The sequence below is a fragment of the Nyctibius grandis genome, chromosome 11 (genome assembly GCF_013368605.1).
Source record: "Nyctibius grandis isolate bNycGra1 chromosome 11, bNycGra1.pri, whole genome shotgun sequence".
NCBI classification, from domain to species: domain Eukaryota; kingdom Metazoa; phylum Chordata; class Aves; order Nyctibiiformes; family Nyctibiidae; genus Nyctibius; species Nyctibius grandis.
In genome coordinates this window covers 26,749,602-26,774,145 of record NC_090668.1, presented here as the reverse complement: position 1 = coordinate 26,774,145, position 24,544 = coordinate 26,749,602, and the positions used below count along the sequence as shown (strand labels likewise).

Below are 24,544 nucleotides of genomic sequence, written 5' to 3'. Positions count from 1 at the left end.
CCTGAAGCTACAGACCTACACAGATGCCTGCGTGTGAGCCCAAGTCTTGTATTTTAAGTTAAATCAGAGAGAGGGGCAGAAGGCTCTTAACTTGGTGTCTCTTCCTGTGAGTCTACAATTTTTTGCAGGGAAAAATTCATGTATGTGTGCAGTTCTGTGCTGGGAATTTGAATGTATGGAAATTTGGAAACAGCTGAAGCCTTTTTTTTTTTTTTAAATCACTTCTGACACCCCTATATTCAATTAGTAGAAGAAGGTCATTAAGAAGATTATTTAGTTTATGTGCTGGCACACATTACCTCGTAATTGAACTGATGCTGCCCAGCTGGTGAAAGCTGATTCAAGTGTTTAGTCAAAGTGACCAGTTTCATTCTTGCTTTAAGAGATTGTCCAACTTCTTATATTTTAATTGAAATGATCTCTAATTTCATCAAATTTTCCAGTAAACTTGTTAAGCCTAATTTTATAATTTTATACTTTCTCTTACAGCTGCTTAGGCTGCAAGCTAATTTAGTATTGTTTTAATTGAGTTATTATTCTGGAGGAAGTTAATATTTGGTGTTTGCTTTATTCATAATGCTCACTCTGACCTCATATTTACAAACTGATGCTTAGTAGTGCAGGTGAGAGCTGAATCTTTAATAAAGTCCTTCTCTGCTTCAGGTTTATGTCCGGTTAAGGCCATTCTTCCGAGAATTCCTGGAACGTATGTCTCAGATTTATGAGGTAAAAAGTTAGACACTACCTTTGAATTTCATTTTTAAATTATATTTATATAGTTATACCTAAAATAATTATTTTTTCCCCTTTAATCCATAGATCATTCTCTTTACTGCTTCTAAGAAGGTGTATGCAGACAAGTTATTGAACATACTAGACCCTAAAAAGCAACTGGTCAGGTAAAAATAGCCAATTGTGAACGTACCTGTTGTAAGCAAACTAACTACTGTTCCCTAACAGATGTGATGATGACATGTTCTTATTGCAGCGTGTCTCGCTAAACTGATTCTTTGTGGTTTTGTCTGGTCTAAGAGTGAGAGGAAAATGAAATGAAGTAGTTGAATTATTGCCTCGGTGATAAGATAAACCCCGACAGCTTTATATTGCCCTCTGTGGCCAAAACCCGTACCCGTTCCTTCTGTGTAGCGTGTCAGCCTTGCTCACGGTATCAAAAACATGTTGGAGCCGCTTTGGAATGCTCATTATGAATAAAGAAAATGAACTGAGTATTAAATTACTTTTCAGCTATTCAAACTTGATTTATTATTTGTAAACTATGACTTGTGTAGTTATCTTTACAGTCAGCATGGTTTTATTTCTTATTCAATGACAAAATAATTTGTTTGTGGATTTTGTAGTAGAGTTGTTTCGGTTTTTCGTTTCTTTTCTGAATACTGAGCTTTGTTTGGGAGTGATTGGCATTTCTCAAGAACGGTTCCTTAAGGCATAACGAAATTCTGCCGGATGAGATTGATTCTGTTATCCTTTTCTGGAAGGTGGTTGAAACCAAAGAGGGGTCTTCTCAGGGATTCACCCTGCACAGGGTGTCCCATGTAACCAACCGTACCTGATTAGAGTCTGAACTGTATAAATTCCATACCTGGGACGTCCCTGGCAAAGCACTTCTCTGCATCATTTTAGTGTAATGTTCTTCAGTGAAATCTTTATTTTCTTTACACACATAATAAAATTACCATTTGCACTGAGACAGTGGTTGCATCCATTGTTTTCACCTGGTAGTTTAGGCACATCGTAACTCCTTTTCCTTAAGAGCATAAAGATCAAGAGTTCCCTGGTTTTCATCCACAAACACTCCTCTTATTGCTTGTTTTTATGTGGCACGCCCAACAGAATCCGAGTTTGGTTTTGGTAAACCAACTTGCTGCTGCATTTTGAGCGGGCAAACAAAACTAGACTTCCAAAGACTTTCAGTCACTGGGAGATCTGACCCTGGCTGAATCCCCCAGGCAAAGGGGACGTGGGGACAAGGAGGGTGTCTGCACTTACAGACAATGAGTCTCAGTGTGCATCCGCAGCGTCAAAAATCTTTCTCCAAGAACCTAATACATATTTTAGCTGCGTTAAGAACAGGAAAAAGATAATAAAATACACAGCCAAACAGGACTCTGAGAATGTGCAGAAAGATTCATGTGATGCATGAATTTAGTTGTGATTCATGTGCCAGTGCAAAGCTGACATCAAGGCATGATTAGTTTTGACATTAGCCTAGAGGTAGCCTTGTCAGGCACTCCACACGTGTGACTCAGGAGCTATATATAAACTCATTCGCTGCCGAGGCATCTGCTTATTTTCCTCCATGGCAACATTAGGAACTCAACCCCTTTATAAAATTAAGCACACTATGTACAGCTTCTAAAAACTTCATTTAAAAATATAAGCAGCCTTAAAGAAACAGCATGGTAATGCGGCTGGGTAAAACCCAAACTCTGTCTAGTTTACAGTTTATTTTTAAATTATAATTATGTTGATATTCCTTGAAAATTCTGGTATTTTTTAAAATCTGAGTCCTTTTAGTCTATCCACCCATTTACGGTATATTTCTTCTGTAATAAATTAAAAGGGAGTAGACTAATTGGAAAGAAGTTGATGGAATGTTTTGGCCTCGAGGCTTTTTTCAAGCTCTAATAACCGAAATCGGTTACTTGCGAACAGAGGTAACACAAAAAGGAAAATATTTCTTCTGATAACTTTGTGTTCTAGCATGCTGTGGCGCAGGGGGGCTGTGTGCTGTAACAGTTGGAACAAAGTAAAGGAATAATAAACCCCAATAAATTGGCTCCTGTGCAGAACTAATTTCTGATCTTGGGGCCTCGCAAAGTCATTGAGTATTCGGGGTCCCTTTGTCAGTCCACCTGCAGGAACGGCGAGAAAGCGAGACCCTGTTGATGAACACTTCTTACATCTGAGTTGAGCTTTTCTGTTTAGGTACAAACAACTGCCTGCAGAACCAGGTTAATATAAAATCACCTTAACTAGTAATTTTACCAGTAAAAAGCTCCAAAGCAAATGGAAAAAAAAAGGAGCAGCTCTTTAAAAGGAGCTAAGTAGATCAGGAGAGAAAAAAATCTGGGTGACGTTTGGCAAAGTTCACTCTTCTTTTCCCCTGTGCAATGTAGATGTTGTAATTTGTCTCGTTAATTAGTATTTTACTTTAATCACAGGCATCGACTTTTCCGTGAGCATTGTGTTTGTGTACAAGGAAACTACATAAAGGATTTAAACATTCTTGGTAGAGATCTTTCCAAAACGATCATCATTGACAATTCACCGCAAGCCTTTGCTTACCAGGTAAGGGTGCTGCTGCCAGCAAACTCTTTAGATATGGCAAAAAACTTTCTGAAGGCAGACAGATTTTCTCAAAATTCCAGCGCTTTGCAGCTCAGCAGAACTCTCAGAGCTAGTCCTAGTTCAGCTTTGACGTGGAAATTTTTGTAGGGATGTATGCGAAGGAAGGAGATATTTTGGAAGTGAATTTTAATACAAACTTTAGAGGAAAAATACATATGAATAAACTCTAGCTTGGAAACATTTTTCCCAAAAATGCTATTTCACAAGTCATGTTTTTAGATAAATTAAGTATAAATCACGCGTTGGTGATTTATTTTTCTTTACTTCAGCTTTCAAATGGAATTCCTATAGAAAGCTGGTTCATGGATAAAAATGACAACGAACTCCTAAAATTGATTCCATTTCTGGAGAAACTTGTAGAGCTGGTAAGTGTTTCCTTTACTTGGCTTCCCTCCCTGCTCCCCCCCGCAATATGTTAGTTAGATCTTTTAAGTATTTTCATGTCTATTAAGATTTTTTGAGTCACTGAGATGTAGACTGCTAAAAGTCATGTATGTCTCTCTGAAAAGGATACTCTGGACAGTAATTCGAGTATGCATAAGGACTTATTTACACAGAAGACAGAATGTTGTTACTTCAAACTATGCTTTTAATCAAGAAATGGAGAATTGTAACCTCAATTCTAATGAAATTGAGAATTTGTAGGCATTTGGATTAGGTAATGCCTGTTGTTGGCTGTGACGTGTGCCTTTATTCTTAAAATGCAAATAAATTACTCCTAAATTGTTGTGAATAGTTATTTCTGTAAGTCTTGTAATTACATATATTCATGGCTTATATTTTGTTATATTAAAATACCGGTGTTAGAAAATTGACCCTGTTAAAATCTGATTTATAGATGTGTTCATTCTCCTAAAACCAGCACCTCTTTTTCCCCCCCTACAGAACGAAGATGTCCGACCTCACATCAGAGACAGATTTCGCTTGCATGACTTGCTACCCCCAGATTAAAGCCTTTTGTCTAATTACTGAGGGGGGAGAAAATGCAGGACCCTTTTGGACTGAAACAAAACATTGCCATTACTGTTGAAATTTTGCATTTTTGTACCCCGTCTTGCTTTTCTTATCTTTGGTGCCCAACAATAATCAAGGGTTACAGAAAGAGACTTTCTATCTCTGAGATCGCATACATCCAGTACAACACAGTCCAACGCAGTAGGTAGGCTAGAACAGAAGTGTCTTTAGAACTAGTGCGACTCCAATGGAATTTTTTTATGTACAGGACATCTGCAGTTTATAAAGAATTCTGTTTCTGCCACCAGCAGTTTGACCTGTCGAAACACAGGATTTTATGATACAACAGAGATTGAAAATGGACTCTGATTTTCTCTCTGTTCGGTGCTCTAAGTGGGTTTGTAGCCACTTTTCTGTTACTTTTAAGATTCTCATTTCAACAGGAATGGCCAGTAAAAGTTGTTTTATTTTTCCTGTTAAGGTTTATAACCTTTTTACATTTTTGACCTGTATTAGATTAGAATCTCATTATGCATTCCTTTTAGTTGAGGCGCTTCATAGTTTTTCTGGAAATAGCCAAATTTTCTTAGTTTTTTATTAAACAGTTGGATGGCCGTTTTCCTGCTTCGTCTGCCTGCATACTGTATATTTGTTTAAAAATATTCTCTAGTTTTAGTCCATGTAAGTTTCATTTAGAAAGAAAACCCCCTGCATTTATATTTTCTTTCTGTAATATTCTACTGTAGTCGAAATCTTTTCAAAAATCAAGAGACTGGCTAGATAAGAATATAAGAATTACTAATATTCAGAATATTCTAAACCATTGTGACGGCGTGTACTCTGGACAGACGGTATCTTGCAGTGGCACAACCAACTGACGGACAAGGAATACCTCAGACTATGCTGTGCACGCAGATCTTGACAGGAGAACTAGTGTGGTCACCTCTTAGGGTTGATGCAATTCAATTACTGCTGCCTTCTGTTCCCTCCAAGACTGAAGTATTCTGCACAGTGGCTCAGTATTTCACGATGCTGGCACGGGCTGGCGGTCCCGCCGTGGCACTCGTCGTCACAATCAGTTCTAGGCTCGGTGTGACAGCGCAGGTGCCCGGCGGCGGCCGTGCCCACTCCTGTGGTACAGTACACTCCCACGCCACCGAGGCAGGCAGCCTGCTGTCAGAGGGGGTTTCTATGCTCTAGGGAAATGGTCTTTCAGCCGTGGTTCTCTAATGCAGCTCCTACAAGAGGTGGATATTTTTATAATGGTGTGTAATCTCCTTTTCAGGAGGCTTTTTATGGAAGGTATAATTTGTAAAAGTTAGGATGCTTTGCCTCTCGACTGCATTAACACGCCATAGGCTCAGACTGTTTGCGTGTAAAAGATGTCACAGAACGGCACTTTTTCTAAAGAGAAGTTTGATATTTTGTATGCTTGTTAAGAAAGTACAGTATTGGAAATTAAAGGTGGACAACTGATAATTGAGAAGTATGTCAATTAATTTTTTATGTATATTACCTGTTTACTTGTACAATTTTATTGTACAAATTACATGCAGCTTCATTTTCAAATGAGTCCTTAAAATAAGGAAAATCTTTTTAGGAAAACATTTAATTTTTGTATTTTTGATTTTAAAAGGCATGAGTTATGTCAACTTTTTCCAGTGTATTAATGAAGATTTTAACTTTTCATCAGGTTGAGTGTTTTCTTACTATATTATCTGTTGTGTATGTAGCTAGCACATTGTGTCACTGAACTGTTTAAAAAACCTAGCATGTAGAGCAAGCCTGTTTTGTGGAAAATCCTTATTCATTAAAAAAAAAAAAAAAAATCATCATGGCAGATTTTCTGCAAAAAAGTGAAAACATTTGCAATTCAGAATACTGATTTTTTTTTTTTTTTTTTTTGTATTTAAAGAAAGGTATTTTGCTTGCAGGAAAGAAATACTACAGATTCATTTTAATGAGAATCTTTTAAATGTATTTATCTTTAGGGCATCTGGGCATCTTTTCGCTGTTTGTCTTATGTCTTTATTGAAATAAAATGTACATAACATTACCTTTATATATGCTTTTGCGCAGAGTGTGAACCCTGTAACCATCCCCCTTCCTTCCTGGTTTTATGTCGATAAGATGGTTCTGGAAACACTTAGAGATTTTGAAAACCATCAGCTTGTATTTGAATTGCTACATGGTTTGCCAGCTCTTTTTAGTTGTTTGTTAAAATGTAAATCTAAAGCTGAGATTTTTAATTAGTTTAACAGCGAATCTTTGTTTAATGTGGAATTCTCCCAAATTTCTCCAAGTTAATTGGCATCATAGAACCACTTTAGAAGTCACTAGTCTACCAGAACAAAACTATTTTTGTTAAGTAGTTCATCGCTTTTCTCTGACTGTAGGAAGAGACGATCACCTCTTCAAACACTGTCCCTGAACACGTGGGCCCTGTCTTCGGCTAAAACCATTCTAAAAGTGCTTTCTTGAGTTAAGGAAACCAAAGCAGACGTTGCACTTTACAGCTGGATCTGTGTTGTGACGATCAGAGCAGTGAGGGAAATCAAAATGTAAATTGAGGGAGTTAGTTCGACGTAGATGCACAACAAAAATAACAGAGGCTGCTTAGTAAACATTAAATATTAATATTTTAATGTGCTGCAAGTCTGGTATTTATCACTCTGAACTTCCTTTGCAGAATGAGCCCACCTTCCTCACAATGTCAGTTCCTAAAAATGTCAAACGCTTCTGCCATAAATGGTCTTTGCATGAAGCAAAGCTATAATCCATCAGGTTTTATTTCCGTCGTCTTAGTCTCGAGGGTGAGACGTGACTGTTTCTCTGACACGAGTCTGGATCAACTTGTGCACACCAAAACTGACCCTGGTAACAGGGGGAGTCTCAGCTGCGTGCATTATTCGAGTCTTGAATGTAGAATTGTGCAACTTCAGCAGTTAATCCTGTAGCTGTATCATTTATTCCAATTTTATGTATTTCTAGAAAACACAACATCCTATTTCCAGAGTTCTTAATGATTTCATTTGTGGTCTTTTGTTTGATCGTGGTAACTGTGTGTTCATTTTACATGTCCATGTGTATTCTGTTCTAGATTTGAGCATTCTCAGTTCTGACAGCAAAATAACGTCTTTCATGCTTATTTTGGCAATACATGTTCAATCTTTCTTTTTTTCCCTTAAGTTGCTCTATAGGTAGGATAGCATTCACCTTGGTGTCACTGCCTTCCTGGCCACCTTTGATTCATTTCGCCTTCCATCTGTGTAGGAAAACATGTTTTCATTACTTCTGAAATGTATCAGAAAGCCTGAATGTTTCAAGACCTGATGAAAAATCTCCCAAAATGAAGAGTGGCACCAACCAAAGGCGTGCTAAGGAGACACATCTTTGAACAAAGCGCTTCAGTGCGTTATCAGAAATAACCAGGTATGTGTGTGCTGTGCTGAGGGATTGGCGCAGCTGAGAAACCATCGAGCCCCGATGGGAGAGGGACCAGGCAGGCGAGGAGGAGAAGGTGGAGTGGGTGGAAACCCCATCAACCCTCTGCCGCCGGCTGGGCAGTAGTGTGGGCCCACAGTCAGAAACAGCCTTTAACAGTACAGCTTGCTTATTGGGTAAGGAAAGCTGTCCAGAAACACAAAAATGTTGTGTAAATACCATATTCCTTTATTTTTCCTTCTGGTTCTGGCTTCCGTACAGCATCACATTGCAAATCAAACCCTTTATTCTGCTTTATCCAAACCAACTTGAATCGACCATGTATCGTGAGTGTATTAAAGTAGATGGTGAGATTCATAACTTCATAAATCATACAAAAAGACGAGCCCCTGCCTGTGATAAGATGCCTGTACCGTAGGGAACTGTGGCCACTGAACCAGGCCTGTGGCCCTTGCTGTCATTCCTCCTGCTTCTGGGTGAGGACTGGAGTAGCACTGAGTACGCCCAAGCGTGAGGAGTGAGGAAAGTTAACGGTGCCGCCTTCCGTCCCCTCGCTGTGGTGCTCCGTTACGTTCCACTGGGAGAGCACACCTGTGCAAAGATGAAATGTCAATGTCAAGTTAATGCCTGCAGGGTACAGAGAGCTAAATCAGAACTTCATAGCATTCAAGAAGTCAAGGCCAGAAAGTAACATTCACTACCTATTGTCAATTTATTGACAATACCCACTGGTAAGATATCAGCTCAGCTGGACAAGTTTGTTCCAGCAGGTGCCAAGAGAAACTAGTTTTTATTAAAATACCGTCTTCCACTGTCAGTAGAGCGTTAAACACGCAGTGTTTTTCTGGTGAAAGGGCTTCCGTGGATCTGTGTGGCAAAGACTACAGCTGGGACCTTTGAGCTGCAGTCATGCCAACTCCGTGTTTCACGCCGTTAAACTTCTTTAAACTCATTATCAAAGACCAAGAAGAAATAAAGCCATCGCACTCACAGGCAGTGCGGTGAGCATCACCTTCCTGGCCCTCCTGAGAGTGAGGGAAATGTCTTCGTTTTCAGAAGACAAATGCCCCCTCTGGGAGCAGTAATCCCCAACAGTGTCTTCAGGCAAAAAGACTGTTTTGAGGACTGGAGTTAAAAGGGACTTGACCATCTGTGAATGGTGAACGGTATAAAGCTGGAGTGGGAAGAGTGACAGGGGATTGCAGCCGAGCTCCCCAGCAGCCCGGGCTGATGGGCTGCGGGGAGGGTTTCTCTCCTGCTTTGCCCTCCCTCCCTGGGTCACATTTGTTACCTGCTCCCCTCTGCCAGCGCTGGTGCTCACACCCATGTGGTAACCCTGCACCAGAGCCCATCCGGCCAAAAACCAACCACGAGGGAGTGCAGGAAGAGATTGTGGCGACGAGGGCTGCAGGGCTTGGCTCTGTCAAAGCTGCTGGGGAGTGGAAGCTAAGAAAAGGTTCACGGGAAGACAATTTGTCTGGAAAAAATAACTCACATTAAACTCATTCAGCTGGGGAACAGTGTCAGTGTCTCCTGAAGGCGCTGAAGGACTGCTCTCAGAGACTGGATTACACCAAACCCACGGCATTTCAGATCTGCGTCTTAGGTTCTTGGTACTTAAATCAAATCCTAAGCAAGGTGATAAATGGCTGATGAGAAGTAGCATAGGTGCATGATTTTCTTAGCTAATAGTCATAATTTTGTAAAAAAAAATAAATAATTAAAAAAAAAAAACACAAAACATTGGCAGCAAGCGTTTTTGTTTGGAAGCAAGCAAGGATGGGCTGCTACGGATTAACTTGTACAGGTTTTGTGAAGCTCATCACTATTTTGGTTGTCTTGACTGTGTACTGTAATACTGTTTTGCTTTATTTTTTTGATACTTGCAAAAATGTCATTGTACTGATAGGCCGAATCTTGTAAAATACAATTGGAAGAGAACTCATATTCTACAGATTCGTGTTTCTTCTGCAATCATTTCTAGCATATAGAATCATAAACATTTATATTCAACAGTTGTGCTCTGGCTACTGTTTTTATGGTTTTTAGCTGATATCAGCCTTCACTGAAGCTTCTGTTTTCTGTAAAGCAAGACATTTCTCCTGTCAGTTTTCAGCCTTTAAAAGGGAAGGAAAAGCAGGGCTGTGTGTGTGTTTTACAAGCCAAGGGCACTGGAGGCCAAACAAGAAAAAAAATAGATGTGGTTCATGTCCTACAATTGTCAGAGCAGATGCTTTTACGATGGTCTTGCTTTAAGTCTGATTGTCACTGTGTGATACAAACTCCAGTGGATATATTTGTAAAGTGACCACAAGGCCTGATCTGTCTCATTAGTTTCTCCTCCGAAGCAGAACCTTTAGACTTCCCCAAATGAGAACTCTTGGTTTCCTAGAAGGCAGCAGTTCCTCTGACTCAGAGCTGTGCTGAGCACATCTTTTAAATATGTGCCTTAATTTCCTCATCTGTACAATGGGGATAATACTGAACTGGTTTAGTCCAAATGTTTAAATTACATTACATGTGCTATGTAAATACATAGTATTTTTACAATTAACACGTTCCAATCGTTGCACAGTTCTTGGCAGTTTCCTAATTATCCTCACAGCACACTGAGCTTATGAAACTCTGTGTAGACTTGGTGAGGATATAACTTAGGACATTATTTGATCTATAGTTATCTCTGTTGTTAGTTATATTGCCTAGTAAATTGGTAACAACAAAAAAAGCATGATAAATCTGGAAGTCATATTTTTTTCTAGCTAACATATAGTATCATAGATCGTTCCACTTGTCATATGAAAGACACATATTCTTCTAAATTTATTATCTTCAGACAGAATATATCACAGAATCGGTTTGGTTGGGAAGGACCTTTAAGATCAGAGTCCAACCGTTACCCCAGCACTGCCAAGGCCACCACTAGCCCCTGTCCCTCAGCACCACATCTACACGGCTTTTAAATCCCCCCAGGGATGGGGACTCCACCACTGCCCTGGGCAGCCTGTGCCAGCGCTTGACAACCCTTTTGGGGAAGAAATTTTCCCCGATCTCCAATCTAAACCTCCTCTGGCACAACTTGAGGCCATTTCCTCTCATCCCGTCACTTGTTACCTGGGAGAAGAGACCGACCCTCCCTCGCTACACCCTCCTTTCAGGCAGTTGTAGAGACCGAGAAGGTCTCCCCTCAGCCTCTTTTTCTCCAGACTAAACACCTCCAGGTCCCTCAGCCGCTCCTCACAAGTTCTCCAGACCCTTTTCCTTGTGCTCCAGACCCTTCACCAGCTCCGTTGCCCTTCTCTGGACTCGCTCCAGCACCTCAAGGTCTTTCCTGTCGTGAGGGGCCCAAAACTGCCCCCAGGATTCGAGGTGCGGCCTCACCAGTGCCGAGCACAGGGGGACGATCCCTGCCCTAGTCCTGCTGGCCACACTAGTGCTGACACAAGCCAGGATGCTGGTGGCCTTCTTGGCCACCTGGGCACACTGCTGGCTCATATTCAGCTGCCATCGACCAACACCCCCAGGTCCTTTTCCACCAGGCACTTTCCAGCCCCTCTTCCCCCAGCCTGTAGCGGTGCGGGGGGTGATTTGAGTAGCAGCAGGTGCCAAGTACAGGCGTGGTTATAGTCACGTAAAAATCCTTACTGTAACAGAGCTTATTCCCTCCTCCTTAGAGGGCGACGCACCAGGACACCGGCTCCTAACAGCAGCTGTAGTTCAAAGCACTGCCCGCTCTATCCCCCTTCCGTGGGCACAGTCAAACCCAGGAAAGAAACCAACCTGTACCAGAGCCGTCCCTCCTGGCGGGAGCGCTCCGAGGCCGGGCTACCGGGCCGCCGGGCTACCGGGCCACCGGAGCGCCGCGGAGCCTGCGGGGAAGGGGCCGTCCGGCGGGAGAGCACCGCGCCTACGGGCCCTGAGGGGAGCCGAGCCGGCGGGGGGAGCGTGAAGGACGAGGGCGGCCCCGCTGCCCCTCAGCCGGCCCGTGACGGACTGCCCCTGCCCGCCACGGCACCCGCCGCCCGCCATCACGGCCCGCCCCGCCCCGCCGCGGGCGGAGCTCTGAGGGGGGCGCGTGTCGGCGGGCGGGGCGCGGCCCCGGCTGTCCGCCGCCGTCCCGGCGTGCCCCGCGCGCGGCGCTGGCCGGGGCCGCTCTGGCGCGGCTGCCTCACCGTGCCTGCTGCGAGCGGCGGCGGCTCGGCGGGAAGATGGCGGCGGAGGCGGCGGACTCGTGGGGTATGTGGCGGCCCCCGCGCCCCGCCGGCGCCCCTCGCCCGCCCGCCCGCCCGCCCGCGCTCACCCGCTCTCCTCTCCCCCACAGACGCCGACAGCTTCGAGGTGGTGGAGCCGGTGGCGAAGCGGCTGGTGCCGGGAGTGGCCGGAGACCGCTGGGCCGGCGAGGATGAGGAGGACGACGTGAAGGTGCGGCCGGGCGGGCCCTCGGCGGGCCCTCGCGGCGTGGCGTGGCCACGGGGCCGGCCCCGCCGGCTGGCTGCGGCCCGGGGGCTGCGGGGAGCGGGCCGGGGGTGGCGGGGAGCGGGCCGGGCCCGCCGCGGGCCGCTGCCGTATGGTGCCGCGTGTGCGGGGGACGCGGGCCCGCGGCGGCGCGGCCCGGCCCGGGCGGGGCTGAGGGAACCTCCCGGGGGTGGGTCGGGCTCGTCGGGCCGGCTGGACCCACGCGTCTGCGGTGGTGACGCGCCGGCCCGGGGCGAGGGGGAGCGGGGGGGTCTCCTCGGGGGCGGCCCGGGCGGATGGCGGCGGCTCCGCCCGTGCGGGAACGACTCGGGGGTGTTGGTGCTCGCAAAGGGCAGCGGCCGGTGACAGATGACGAGTCAAAATGCCAAGTGGAAAACGAGTCCGTCTCTGCCCCGTGCCCCCGAATCCCCGCTCGGAGCGGGCGCTTCTGCCCGAGGTTCATGCGCGCTGTGTTGGGTCTTCCAGGGGAGAAAAAGACAGACGCTTTTCCAGCCTGAGGAGGCGTCTCCTGTTCTCTGAGGGATCCACCTGCTGCTTCCCAGCTGCTTGCCAGGCTTCTGGGTGCTTTTCTGTGGCCGGCTAGTTTCCCTTTGCTTTCTGTAGCCCTTCAGATTTGTAGTTTTGAGTGTGGTGCATTGGTGAGACATTAGGATTGGATTTAGTGGAAGCAGTGCTGTATTTGTGCTGCTGCTGTTGACCAGAAACTTCAGCGTTGTAGCAGCATGGCTTTTCCACCCCCTTTTCCTCCTTCTTCACACACTCCCCACCTCCCCAGGCCCCACCACCACAGCTGGAAAGTGCGGCAGCATCACTGTGCAGTGTCGGATTTGGTAGAGCCCAGATCACTTAAAATACGTTTACTTAAGGCACTGTTTGGAACGGATTTTTACTGTGTTTCAAAGGACGATGTCTGCATGGAATCGATATTAAAATGTGGGGATGTTCATTTCTCATGTGTATGAAAGCAGACCTTCCTTAAACGCTTGTTTTCTCCTACTTAGTTCCAGCTGTCCCTTAGCAAGCCAGGGGGACTGAATGGTGGGTGCCACAGAAACCTCAGCTGGCCCCGCGTTCGAATGGGCAGTAAGCAAAGTGATGCCAGGGAACATACAAGGAACATGCTTGATGAATGTAAGGAATGGAAATAGGTTGACTGGAAAAGACCTTTTTGTTTCAAATCAAGCTGCTGAGATACTGTAAGAGTCTCAGGAGGTGACTTGGTCACTGCACTGTGGTGACAAGCGTGGTGGGTATTGCTGCTTACGGGTGAGGACTTGCTGTGTTTGTTACTGAGGCCACTGTACCAGAATCTCTGAAAAACACAACGTGATTGTCCTTGGAGCTCAGGCTGGGTGTGCTTTTTATAAACAGTACGAAAGCAGTAGCTCTTGTCTTACAAAAACTTGTTACCTTTTTTTGTGTTTGTTACAGACTGTCCATTGTCCTTAAATTTCATAGCACCCACGCCCCATAGTTATCATAGGTGTCAGCAGGCAAAATGAGGTGCCTCTGTGTACAGTAGCTGCGGTCATTTGTAAAGAGTGTGGTTAGCATGTAGTTATATGCACACATATATATGATTTATATATGTATATGTGTATATAGACACGTGTATCTTAGGCTCGTTGTCCCTGTAAGCCTTGCTTTTCCTCCCTCCTTTGAAAGTGAGGAGCTTTTCTGCTGCGATAGAGAGAACTGGGCTCTGCAGTGTTACCCTCTGGAAGACACCTGGGCTTTCTGTGGCTGTTTTAATAAAGGAGCAAAGTTTTCCCGTGTGTAGGACGAATGCAGCCGCTTCACTGTGCCCAAGGGATTGTGCTTTTAGTACTGGGGCTGCATCTAGAGAGAAGGACCGGTCCAGCAAAGCTATTTTATTTTACTTTGACTTGCTCTTCCTGTATAAACACTAAAGATGACAGCGCTGAGCTTGGGAGGTGGTTGCTTCGGCTCTAGGTTCCTTGTCTGCACGGGTCCACCTTGGGGAAGTACCCGCATGAGAAAAGTGACACAGTCTGAAATAGAAGCACAAAGCGTTTTCTGATGATCAGTGTGTCCTAAGGCTGGTATTTCACAGTTTGGAATGTGTTTTATATATTCAGATTCTGTACTTTAATTTGGAAATTTTTTTAGTAATGAACTTACTGTCAAGTTAGGAAACTTCGACTTCCCCAGGTTTAAAATTCAGCATCTTCACCAGTAACAAAGCTCCTCTCCAGTGTTGCCCCGAACACAGGTTTCCCAGCAGTCGGGCCTCCTGCCAGGGCATTTTCATCTATTTACTCTTGGGCAATTCTGTGCTTAACAAAGCCAAAACTGGGAACCGTGTGTGTCACCAGCCGGGCAGCAGCCTTTGGCGTGGGACAGCCCTTCCCTGAAGGGGAGCATTCGGGTTGAGCTGGGAGTCTTAACTGCTGGGGTGCCTGTCGCTTTCCAGTCACGTCTTCTGGTTTTTGGGGGGAATAATGTGCATTATCATGTGTTTAAAGTACCTGTGAAGAGCGTATGAAATCGTAAGAGAGCTGCTGTCATCAAGGGCTTATTTACATGAAATGGCAGATGTTTTTAATAGCCGTTTTTTAGTTAAGCGTGCATAAATATTGTTGAAACACTTTAGAATAAACACGTCCTCTGTGAATAACATAGTGTCAGTGCAAAGATACAGCACTAAAGCAATGTTCTTCACTGGAATTCTAAACCACAGAAATAGGTGTATGTGGATGCTCCGCCCACCCGCCAGTGAAGAAAAAAAACAAAAAGCCTGCTCAATATGTGAATCGTGTCCTATTGCTGGGTTAAAACAAAAAAAAAGCTTGGAGGAGAGTAAGATAGTATTCGGTGTAGCCAGGAGACGGGTGTGTATGAGCACAGGAGGCTGGAGAGTGAACCCTCCGATGGTGTTGCCCCTCCAGGAGCATTCCTCGACGAGGCTGAGCTGGGGCTGCCTCAGTGGAGCTCTGGCATCCCAGCAGCTCAGGAGGCTGGGCCAGGCGGCGGCGGTCACGCTGCCCTCGCGAGGGGCTGCTGTTCCTGCGTCGCTCCATCGTCTCAGCTCTGTGAGCTGAACCTGCCGTCGCGCGCTGGCCCCGGGCAGGCACGGTCTGTGTGAAGGAGCGTGTCTGTCATCGCGTGGAAGTCCTCGCCCACGTGCCCTCTGTTACATTTCCCAAACGTACTAATGACACGCAGTAGTTTCCTTCAATCCCGTGGGTACCTTTCCACCATGGACAGGGTGTCCTTCCTCTGGGGTTTTGCACTATAAAATGCTTGATTTTAAAACCTGTGAAGGACAAGGGACAAGGCAGCGAGCTATATACAGCGGTAATGAAGAGAGCTATTTAAGAAGTGGGCGTAGCAAACTCTTAATTAGATATGAGCTAAAATAATGCTGCTCCAAATTCCAGTCAGCTGCTTGGAATGGGGAAGAGAAGCTGACTCCCTTACAAGTGCCAATTAACTTGAGTGAGCTGGGAGATGAACTCGAGCGTCTTCCTTGCTTGGCTCAGCACGTTGCGCTGAAATACCGAGTTCTCCCACCGGTGTCTTTTATTTTGCTGTACCAGTAGCAACCCTTAGAAGTTAACAAATAGCTTGTCTGGCTGCCTGCATTACTGTTGTGAGGTGGAAATCACAAAATTAAAGATTTGTGGGTTTTAAGCTTACCTATAATGCTGTACTGACAGTATGTGTGAGTTTTGTGTGAACTAGGTCTTGTCAAATGTAATCTCTTAAGCTTGCGAGTTGAGTTGAAACAGGTAACTGAAATCAGATTCCTGTGAGATTTCTTGGCTTTAACTTCTGGTGTGTACAGCGTGTGGCACTCAGCAAGTAACTTCAGATCAGTTTCAGAGCATTGATTTCCCCGCTTGGATTTGCAGTGGCATGAGGACAAGAATCTCTATTCCCATAACCCGTAGGCAGGGAGCTGTCAGGAAGGAGCTGCAGAATTACTGCTGCCAAAGCCTGCCAGTGCCATCAGCAGGTCAGTTCGGTAGGAAACGGTGCTTCCTCGGGGTTCCTGTGAACCACGTCGTGTTTTGAGCCAAGATCATCCACCTGGGTGCAGGACGTGGCTGTGCGGAGTGGGAGACGGTGGCTCGGAGAGGAAGGAGGGCTGGGAGCAGTGGGTGAGGACCACCGTGAACCTCAACGTGCTGAAGGTGAAAACTGGAGGCAGAGAGTTACTGTGAACAGCTGAGACTGTTTGAAAATACACTTGAGAACGTGATGGCTGTTGGAGAACTTTTAAGTGGTTTGTTTGTGGGAAGAGCCTTTTGATAGCTCCTTTGCTTATAAAACCAGCAGTAGTCGTTGGTCAATAACATGGTCTTGTGCTGTTAGAAGCTGGTGTTCTGAACCTTGGAATAAAAGGTGCCTCTGTCATCGTAAGAACCGGTCCTGAAACTTCTTGGTCGACCCCCAAAAGCCGTGCCCCCGTGGTGCAGCGCTCACGGCTTCCCCACTGCCTCCCTCCAGTACGTCAGGTTAATGGATGCCTGAGCATTTAAAGAGGTTATATGTAAGCTGCTCTTTGTTTGTCATCTAAACAAGTAGAGAGTATCTGTAAATGAATCTTAATTAAAACTTATTTTGTAGGATAACTGGGATGATGAGGAGGAAGAGGAGGAAGTAAAGGAGACAGAGGTAAAACAAGGTAAGATGTAAAAGGAGCCCACGGCTCTGTACACAGCATCAGAACAGACTCTGGTTTTGTCTGGAGTGTATCTGAAGAATCAAAACCACTTTCCAAATGGGGTTGGTTTTGTTTTCGACAAAGCACGTCTTGTACCTCTGGTGTGCTCAGATTCCAGTAACTGAGCTCTGGGGCGTTCTCTTTGATCAGTGTTTCTGTAGTTGCTGGCAAAAGGAAAAACCAGTAGGCCTCTTGAGTGCTGTGGTGTTCGATGTTTTACAGAACCAAAAGTTTCAGAAAAAAAGAAAATAGCAGAAAAAATAAAAGAAAAAGAAAAGCTACAGAAGAAAAAGCAAGAGGAGCTTAAAAAAAGGGTAACTCTTTTTTTTCTTCCCGATCTTATAAAATTTAGAGGGCAAGTTTGATTCTTTGAGGTTGAACAAGACCTGTAAAGATCTTGACTAGTCTGGTAAAACAAACTAAAGTCTTATACTTAATGACATCTGGGGGATGTTGGCTTTAACCTCTCTGTAATTTAACCAGCTTATGGAAATCATGCTTATCGCTGTTCCTTGTGTGCACTGCGTGATAAAACATGCAGTTGTGAAACTCAGAGCTCAGGTGTTTCTTCCCACTGCTTGTACCTCAAACAACTCATTAAACAACGTGGCATTGTTGCACTTCACTGGGATGGTTTCAGGTTTGTATGTACTGGAGTGTGTTGACTTCAGGCAGAAGGAAGCTATCGAGTGGCACGGGGAAAAACACAATTTCTTGTGCTACCTCTGCTCCAGGGTAAGAAAAGTAACGTTCTCCCTATGTACGTTTGAATTCAGTTAGAGGCACCAGAGGAACAGAAAGAACTTACACCAGAAGAACAGTTAGCAGACAAACTACGACTAAAGAAGTTACAAGAGGAGTCGGACCTGGAGTTAGCAAAAGAAACATTTGGTAAGTGTGCTGTGCCCGAGTCCAGTGAGTTGGTGTAAGTGTACTATCACACAAGTGCTGTATCCTGTAACACTGTGCACATGTGGATACCCTGCAGAAAGAACTGAGCAGGATTTGACTGTTGGAGCACGTGTGAGCATAAAGAGGGGTTTAAATTCAAACTACTGGAGGCACGTCCTGGTACTAAAGACTAATTTGCACGAACCACAAAACCATCTTAGAATAGAAGGTGCTTTTCCTTAACGTGTCATGGTAGGAGGTTATAGGGAAAAGGTGGCTGACGTAATTCTCCAACATATTGGTACTGGTAAAAAGATGAGTGTGTAAGAAAAAAAAAAAGTGCTGTCTCTTAATGTTCTGAGGTGCTTTACAACATGGATTAAATGGGGCTTTGGCCAAGTGTGGCCCAGCACAACTCACGCACGCCTTACTTCAGGCAGTCCACGCCATGAGCTGGATGTTGAGCAAGGCAGGTAAGTGAGAGGGACGAGCTTGTTTCCTGACGTGATGAAGCAGACTGAAAGCAGATCGTTCTGGTTTTGTGCTTTGACAGAACTAGCAAAGATACTGATTCATAGCAGCGTTCTCCAAACATGAAAGCCTGTTTGCTTGATTGTAGTGAATTACACAGCTTATTAGTGAAAATTCTGTGAGTCTTCTGAAAGAGTACACTGCCTTGGGGGGGGGCGTTGGACACAGTTGGAAAGAACCAACTAAATGTTGCACTTACAAGCTCAAGACAGGAATCCTTTATGTAAGGGGAAGGGGGCTTCATGTAGTGCACGTTGCTCCAGAGAACAGGAATAGCTGGTTCAAATTACTACACTTTGCAGCAAAACCTTTCCGTACAGGTTAGTAACTCTGGCTGTTAGGTTTTGTGTGGCAGGAGCCGGGGGCAGTGAGCGAGCAGACCTCAGCTTTGGTTTTGTAAAGCTTCAGTGGAGGTGAAGAAGTGAGTGTCAGTGAGGTTACTTGTTTCCTCTCGTGTCACCTTTTAGGGATCACAGCTAATGTTTTATGTAATGCCTCTGTCTGTCCGTGCAGGTGTAAATAACACTTGTGGAATAGATGCCATGAACCCCTCTTCAAAAGATGACTTTACGGAATTTGGCAAACTACTAAAAGAGAAAATCACACAGTATGAAAAGTCATTACATTACGCCAGCTTTTTGGAAGCGTTAGTTCGAGACGTATGTATTTCATGTAAGTTAAGTGAAAGACTTCCTAGAACACACTGCTACCAAAATTGTAATGGAGCTGGAGTTGAAAACATGCTGTCATAGTGAATGCTAAATCGAAATTGATCTGTGTAGTTTGTACTCAATGAAGTGCTGATCTGTTTCACTCACTACTATCTGATTCCATTCCCACAAACTTTATTACAGTTTTATGCTTGTGCAAGAGTTACTCTCTCTGCATGTCAATTAAAGTCATTTTAAAAGAGTGAATTTTTATGCTGATCTAAATCTTGTATGTTTTTCTTGAAGCCATTTCTAAAATAATAATAATTCTCTGAGCCAGATAACTCGAGTGGCTCATGTGGAAGGAAACTATTAGAAAATTGAATTCTTGTAATTCTGGGACTGCAAAATAAATTGCTCTGGAATTCAACATGTAACTATACAGAGATAAAACTAACTTAAACTGAGTTTTTCCCCACTGCTCTGGGTGGCTTAAGTTCTGGTGACTTCACTGCTTGAGATCTACTCCTGTACTGTACACGTTGTCCTTCAGTGGAGGGGTAACGTGATGCCATTTGGATTCCAGATCTTACCAAGCGCAGGACCCACAACCTCTTGGACCATTTATTGTTAATAATAACTTATTGTTAATCCACCGCTCCTTTTGATATGTTTTACTATATTTTAATGTATCCATATTTTTCTGTTCAAATGCCTCATTAAGACTTTTGTGTTCACTATTAATTTGTGTTACCTTCTGCAGCATGCAGGCTGCTTCCTAGGGGCCATCTGAAATAGTCATTGTGATTGTAAGGACCACAATTCCCCAGGCTGTATTTTGCTGACGTAAATCAAGTAATTGCCCCTACTCACTGCTAATGCTCATTGCTAGTTTTCAAAGAATGTTGATGTTAGATTATTTAACTGCTTTCTAAGAACAATATTGATGAGGAATCTCTTTTTTTTTTTTTTTTTCCTCTCCCCCATGTAGTGGAAATTGACGATTTGAAAAAGATCACAAATACCTTGACAGTACTATGCAGTGAAAAACAAAAACAAGAAAAGGTAAGGCTGCTGCAGCAGGACTGATACCCGCTGAGGGGGCTAATGTGGAACACGGGGTAGGTCTCACACTGACCTGAACTGCTGATTTTGTCAGAGGTAGTAGCAGGAGATTAAATGATAACCTTGGATACTGGTTTAGTGTTAAATCCTCTTCACTGTGTGAGGGAATCAGGAGTTGATTGAATCTAGAGGTCACAGGCAAAACCTTGATTAATTCACATCAATGTTACATACGTGCTAACCTTGTTCTGTTTTATGCTGTGTTGAGTTACAATGGCTTAGGGTGATAGCCAGAAGCCAGCCCCAGTTAGAGTTCAGTGTCAGTGTGATACCAGTCTGTGGAAGTAACTTAGATCCTTGCCAAAGTGTGGGATTTTGAATAGCAGGTAACTGGGATTTTTACGCTTCGTGCAATTAAAGGAGCAATAACGGCATAGACAAAGATGAGGGTAAGTTTTAAAAGGTGATGTAATAACTTAACTGATGCTTGTGTGATGTAAAACATCGTGTTTTATAGCGTACATCTAGGTCAGAACTCGAGGAGGTTTGGAAGTCAATGAATGATTTAATCATTAGATAGCAGTGCAACTCTTGATATGTTCCACATCAAACTGGAGGATTGTTAGGAAACGAATGGCAGAGTGTTGTCAGGGGGAGGAGGAGCTTGTCAGGTAGAATGGGAAACCTCTTGGACACAAACTGGGTGGGAGGAGTTCCTCTGTGGTGCCAGTTCTAACTCCCCAGGCATGAGTGAAGTGCTTCAATGCAGAACAATCTTCATGCCCAGTGTTAATGCATTAAGGCTGGAGTTTGGAAACAGTGATAAACTGTTCCCTTAACATGAACTGCGCTTTGGAAAGAAGCCTGTGACTTACTGAACCAAACAAGTTTAAAAAGTATGTATACTTCTGGGTTTTATGCTCTTCCCTCCTGGCTTTTCATGTAAACCAGGTTGGTCAGCGCCTGGCAGCTGTAACTACACCAGTCCCGTAAGGAAGAGCTTTACCATGAAAAGTTCTGTAAAGTTTGTGTAGGACTCCCATGTTTTGCAAGGAAGATATTCAGCCCTTATGGTGGTAAAAGCCACGTTAAATTCCTTAATTAAATTGGTATTTCCACAAAACTAGACTCTGCATTTATTTAGTTACTCTGTTTGTTTAGAGTCTAGGTAAAACGACAGAACCTGGGCAAGTAGGGGATGCAGGGGGCTGCTGGCCACCTGGATGGCACAGCTTTACCCTGAGTAGGTTCCACTGTGGGATGAAAGGCAGGGGGTAGGAAGCGGCAGCAGAGCACTCACCGCGTGGCTACGTGAATGCTCAGGCCTTGCTGCCATGTGGCATGACTCTAATTAGAGTAATGACAAATTACTGTGGATTTTAAAGTGAACTTGCTCTTCCTATTTAAGCAGAATAAAGCCAAAAAGAAGAAAAAAGGTGTTGTGCCTGGAGGTGGTTTGAAGGCTACTATGAAAGATGACCTGGCTGATTACGGAGGATACGACGGAGAGTACGTACAAGACTTTGAAGACTTCATGTGACATTTATCTCCCCTTCTGTTGTCTTTCTGTTGCCCATAATCCCTTAAACATGTAGCACAACTTTTCTTCCTTTAAATTCTGCCAAATGCTACAATCAAAATTGCAGTATCGCTGTGCTGGTGGTTTAACTCGATGGGTCCGTGCTAAAGCACTGGGCTTCCTGGTGGGTGGTTGGAAGGAAGACCTTGAAAAGCTAGGTAAATTGCAGTTAAAAACCCAAATTCTGATAATGGTAACTGTTGCTATTTGATTCTGTAGTAACAGCCACTAAATTGGGAATGAATTTCAACACAGCAAAGTATTATTACCAGCACAGTTCGGTGACATGGCCTTAACTGTACCTCCTTGAATGACTGGTGTGATGAGCAGAAGCAGTTTGCAGCAAGGGCGTGGTGTGCACTTAGTAGTACAATTGCTTTGTCTTAAGTTAGAGCTTGAGGTTTTCAGTATATTGTGAAGGGGAACTGCTGACTTCAGAGTGAGGATACTGCTCCACTTGAGACACCCCCAGCTAAACACAACACTTGGTGGGTGAGGACAAGGAAAGAGTTGCTTATTTGAAAAAAAAATGACTTGTGTCTTGAGTATGAAGTTGAGTTTCCATTCATCTAAATTTCTACTAATGCAGCTGTATGGGTTGGGTATTCTTTAACAGTTAATTGCCTGGTTTAAGTGTAAAAAACCAAGACTTCCTTTGGTCTCTCATGGGTTGTGGTAGATCTTTCACGACTCAGCCATTTTCTTTCATTTAAAAAAAAAAACAAAAACAACTTGCTTAGCAAACTGCAGCAGTTCCTACAGTTGGGCAAATTGTTATGTTAACAATTATGACATCTGCAATGTTTTATAAAGCAACTAATTTAATAAAAATCACTATTGAGGACTTCACTACGGCTTGCTTTGGACCGGTTCTTTTAGTATATTACAGAAAAAATACTCGAAGTAGCAGAGTTGCAAAGCAGACGTGCTGGGCGTGAGTTACTGGGTCTCATCTTTGCTCTGACTTGCAGCTGAACTGGCAACGGTTGGACTCGATGATCCCAGAGGTCTCTTCCAACCTGGTTGATTCTGTGATTCTGTGGTGTTAGAGGGGCAAGATTTTGCTCTTGTAAAATGGCTGTTTCTTATGCTAAGACTCTTACAGCTGCTGACGGTCACCACCACTGTGAGGACTGCCATAATCCAGGCATTTCCATGACGAACTTAATCTTCTCTATTGCTGGAACTGCTGAGCTCAGGGGCTTGTACTTACCTTAGGAATAGTTTAGGGTGGCCCTTATGGGGACCAGCAGTTACTTCAGTCCAGCTGCCAGCTGCCATTACTACAAGGTTCTGCATTTACAACTTGCATTTTACGCAGGGGTTTGTTCCCGGTATGGATGGGAGATGGTGTGTGCTCCCTGAGGCAGGTGTTCTTCCAGATCCTTCCTCTTGTTAGGGTCCCAAATTTTTAAAGGATCAGGGATGGTGATTCTCAGGATAGCTCGAGGTTCTCCCTTCATGCCAGGAACTTTAAAGTTCAAGTTAAAAGCTTGCTAGCCATTATTTAACTTAGCCTAATCACAGCCAGCTCAGACTGATTTGGTCTTAGGAGATTGACTAGAACTGGAATGTTAAATAGTGTTCTAGGCATCATCCTCCCTTCATGAAATGTTGTGTTTATCCAAGGAGCTGTGACCTGTGCCATGTACATGGGTACCTGTGTACAACTTCCAGTGCTGCCCTCGCAGATTTGGGCTGAGCACAATGCAAGTAACTGTTTGTCATCTGTTCAGCAAGGAAAAGGAGATTGTAAGCTATAAACCCAAGTTACCATCTCTTTGCTAATCAACTGGGTTGCATATTTGTGCTTGATTACTTCTTTTACACCAAGAGAGCAGCAAATTAAGTATGTGGTGTTTAGAGTTGGACAAGATTATTTCTCTCTATCACTAAACTGGAAAACAAAACCAGGCTGATCAGACTGGAATCAAAGACTGGATTATCCTAGCGCATATCTGACACTGCCAAAGCTTACTAATTACTAATTCTAGCTTACTAATTCGCCTGCTTATTCCACTGTGGATGTGCTGGGTATTCTACACATTCTCTTTGAGCCTTTTGTGGGTTTAGATACAATTCCCAGGGCGATCCATCACCCACACCCCTGATTTCAAGGGCTGCTGGATCTCTGCGGTTCATCACCAGCTGTGCCAGGCTCTATCTGCTGGTTAGTCAAGTGTTTTGTAAACAGGAGGATTTATTATACAAAACACAATTTTAGGTTAACAGCATTTTAAATATTTACAACCACCACCAGTTTTCTGGACTAACCTTCACGTAGCAGCACATCACTGTAAGCAGGTAATGGATAAAAATATGTTAAAGAATCAGTACTACCAATGCAAGAAGCTGTGGCACTGGTCTGTGTCAGAGCCAGTCTCTGCTGCATGGGGCTGGATTCTAGTTCGATAACATATCATTAAGGCAGCAGCCAGTCTGTGCATCCTTGAGGAGCGTATTTACCACATCGTAGAACTTGTTGTCGTAAGCCAGCCTGTAGTAGGTGTAGATGTCTTCACAGTAAGCCAGCAATTTCTTCAGATTTTTCAGGGCAGCATCAGTAGGTGGGTGTTGTTTAACTCTGCAAATAATTGGATGTATCCTTGAAACAGAAAAGCTTCACAGACACCAGACTGCTATAGACCTATAGGAACTATACTACTTAAACAGAAGCTGTGCTCAACATGTGCATTTGATTCTCTTGGTTGTTTATTTTGCTCTGATTCATTTTAAAAATAATGTGATCTGACCAGCCCTAAGGCACCCTGTTTATCCAGGTCAATAAAAATGGTAGATCCCATGCTATTTCCACACTATGCCTAAGAAACTGGAGAGATCTCAAGGCCCTAAATTCTACGCTTTGTTACATAAAAGGTTTTAACAGTACTAAGACTT

General features: G+C 44.1%; 3 protein-coding genes and 1 long non-coding RNA gene across 6 annotated transcripts in view; 2 read left to right on the top strand and 2 right to left on the bottom strand.

The window, feature by feature from the left end:
- CTDSPL2 (CTD small phosphatase like 2) overlaps window positions 1-6,385 on the top strand; it is a 42,875-nt gene extending 36,490 nt beyond the window's left edge. For both annotated transcript variants that reach the window (XM_068410286.1, XM_068410285.1), the window contains exons 9-13: window positions 664-726; window positions 820-899; window positions 3,183-3,309; window positions 3,639-3,734; window positions 4,255-6,385. In XM_068410286.1, coding sequence (XP_068266387.1) covers window positions 664-726; window positions 820-899; window positions 3,183-3,309; window positions 3,639-3,734; window positions 4,255-4,320 — 432 coding nt within the window. In that variant the 3' untranslated portion in view covers window positions 4,321-6,385. The remainder of the gene's footprint in view (window positions 1-663; window positions 727-819; window positions 900-3,182; window positions 3,310-3,638; window positions 3,735-4,254) is intronic.
- Window positions 6,386-7,972: 1,587 nt separating this feature from the next.
- Window positions 7,973-11,807, bottom strand: LOC137668623 (uncharacterized). The gene is made up of 3 exons (XR_011048964.1): window positions 11,545-11,807; window positions 9,263-9,396; window positions 7,973-8,358 (listed from the first exon to the last, which is right to left on the bottom strand). It is a non-coding gene; the product is annotated as an uncharacterized lncRNA (long non-coding RNA).
- An 89-nt stretch (window positions 11,808-11,896) lies between these two features.
- Window positions 11,897-22,495, top strand: EIF3J (eukaryotic translation initiation factor 3 subunit J). 2 transcript variants are annotated; one of them, XM_068410289.1, is made up of 8 exons: window positions 11,897-12,000; window positions 12,086-12,186; window positions 16,834-16,891; window positions 17,153-17,244; window positions 17,707-17,821; window positions 18,866-19,024; window positions 19,994-20,067; window positions 21,479-22,495. In XM_068410289.1, the coding sequence occupies exons 1-8, from the start codon at window positions 11,973-11,975 to the stop codon at window positions 21,605-21,607; spliced, it is 756 nt and encodes a 251-aa protein (XP_068266390.1). In that variant the 5' UTR covers window positions 11,897-11,972; the 3' UTR covers window positions 21,608-22,495. The 2 variants fall into 2 exon arrangements, with proteins under 2 accessions (XP_068266390.1, XP_068266389.1); XM_068410288.1 differs by having other exon boundaries at window positions 21,476-22,495.
- Window positions 22,355-24,544, bottom strand: part of SPG11 (SPG11 vesicle trafficking associated, spatacsin) — a 35,272-nt gene continuing 33,082 nt past the window's right edge. The window contains exon 40 of the mRNA XM_068410284.1: window positions 22,355-24,230. Within this exon, the coding sequence (XP_068266385.1) occupies window positions 24,050-24,230 (181 nt within the window). The 3' untranslated portion in view covers window positions 22,355-24,049. The remainder of the gene's footprint in view (window positions 24,231-24,544) is intronic.

Bases quoted from the DNA above. Each gene is read 5' to 3' on its own strand.
- EIF3J (XM_068410288.1), top strand. From the start codon at position 11,973: ATGGCGGCGGAGGCGGCGGACTCGTGGG. The intron at 16,892-17,152 runs GTAAGATGTAAA...GATGTTTTACAG, and splicing joins GGAGACAGAGGTAAAACAAG to AACCAAAAGTTTCAGAAAAA. The intron at 17,822-18,865 runs GTAAGTGTGCTG...CTGTCCGTGCAG, and splicing joins GTTAGCAAAAGAAACATTTG to GTGTAAATAACACTTGTGGA.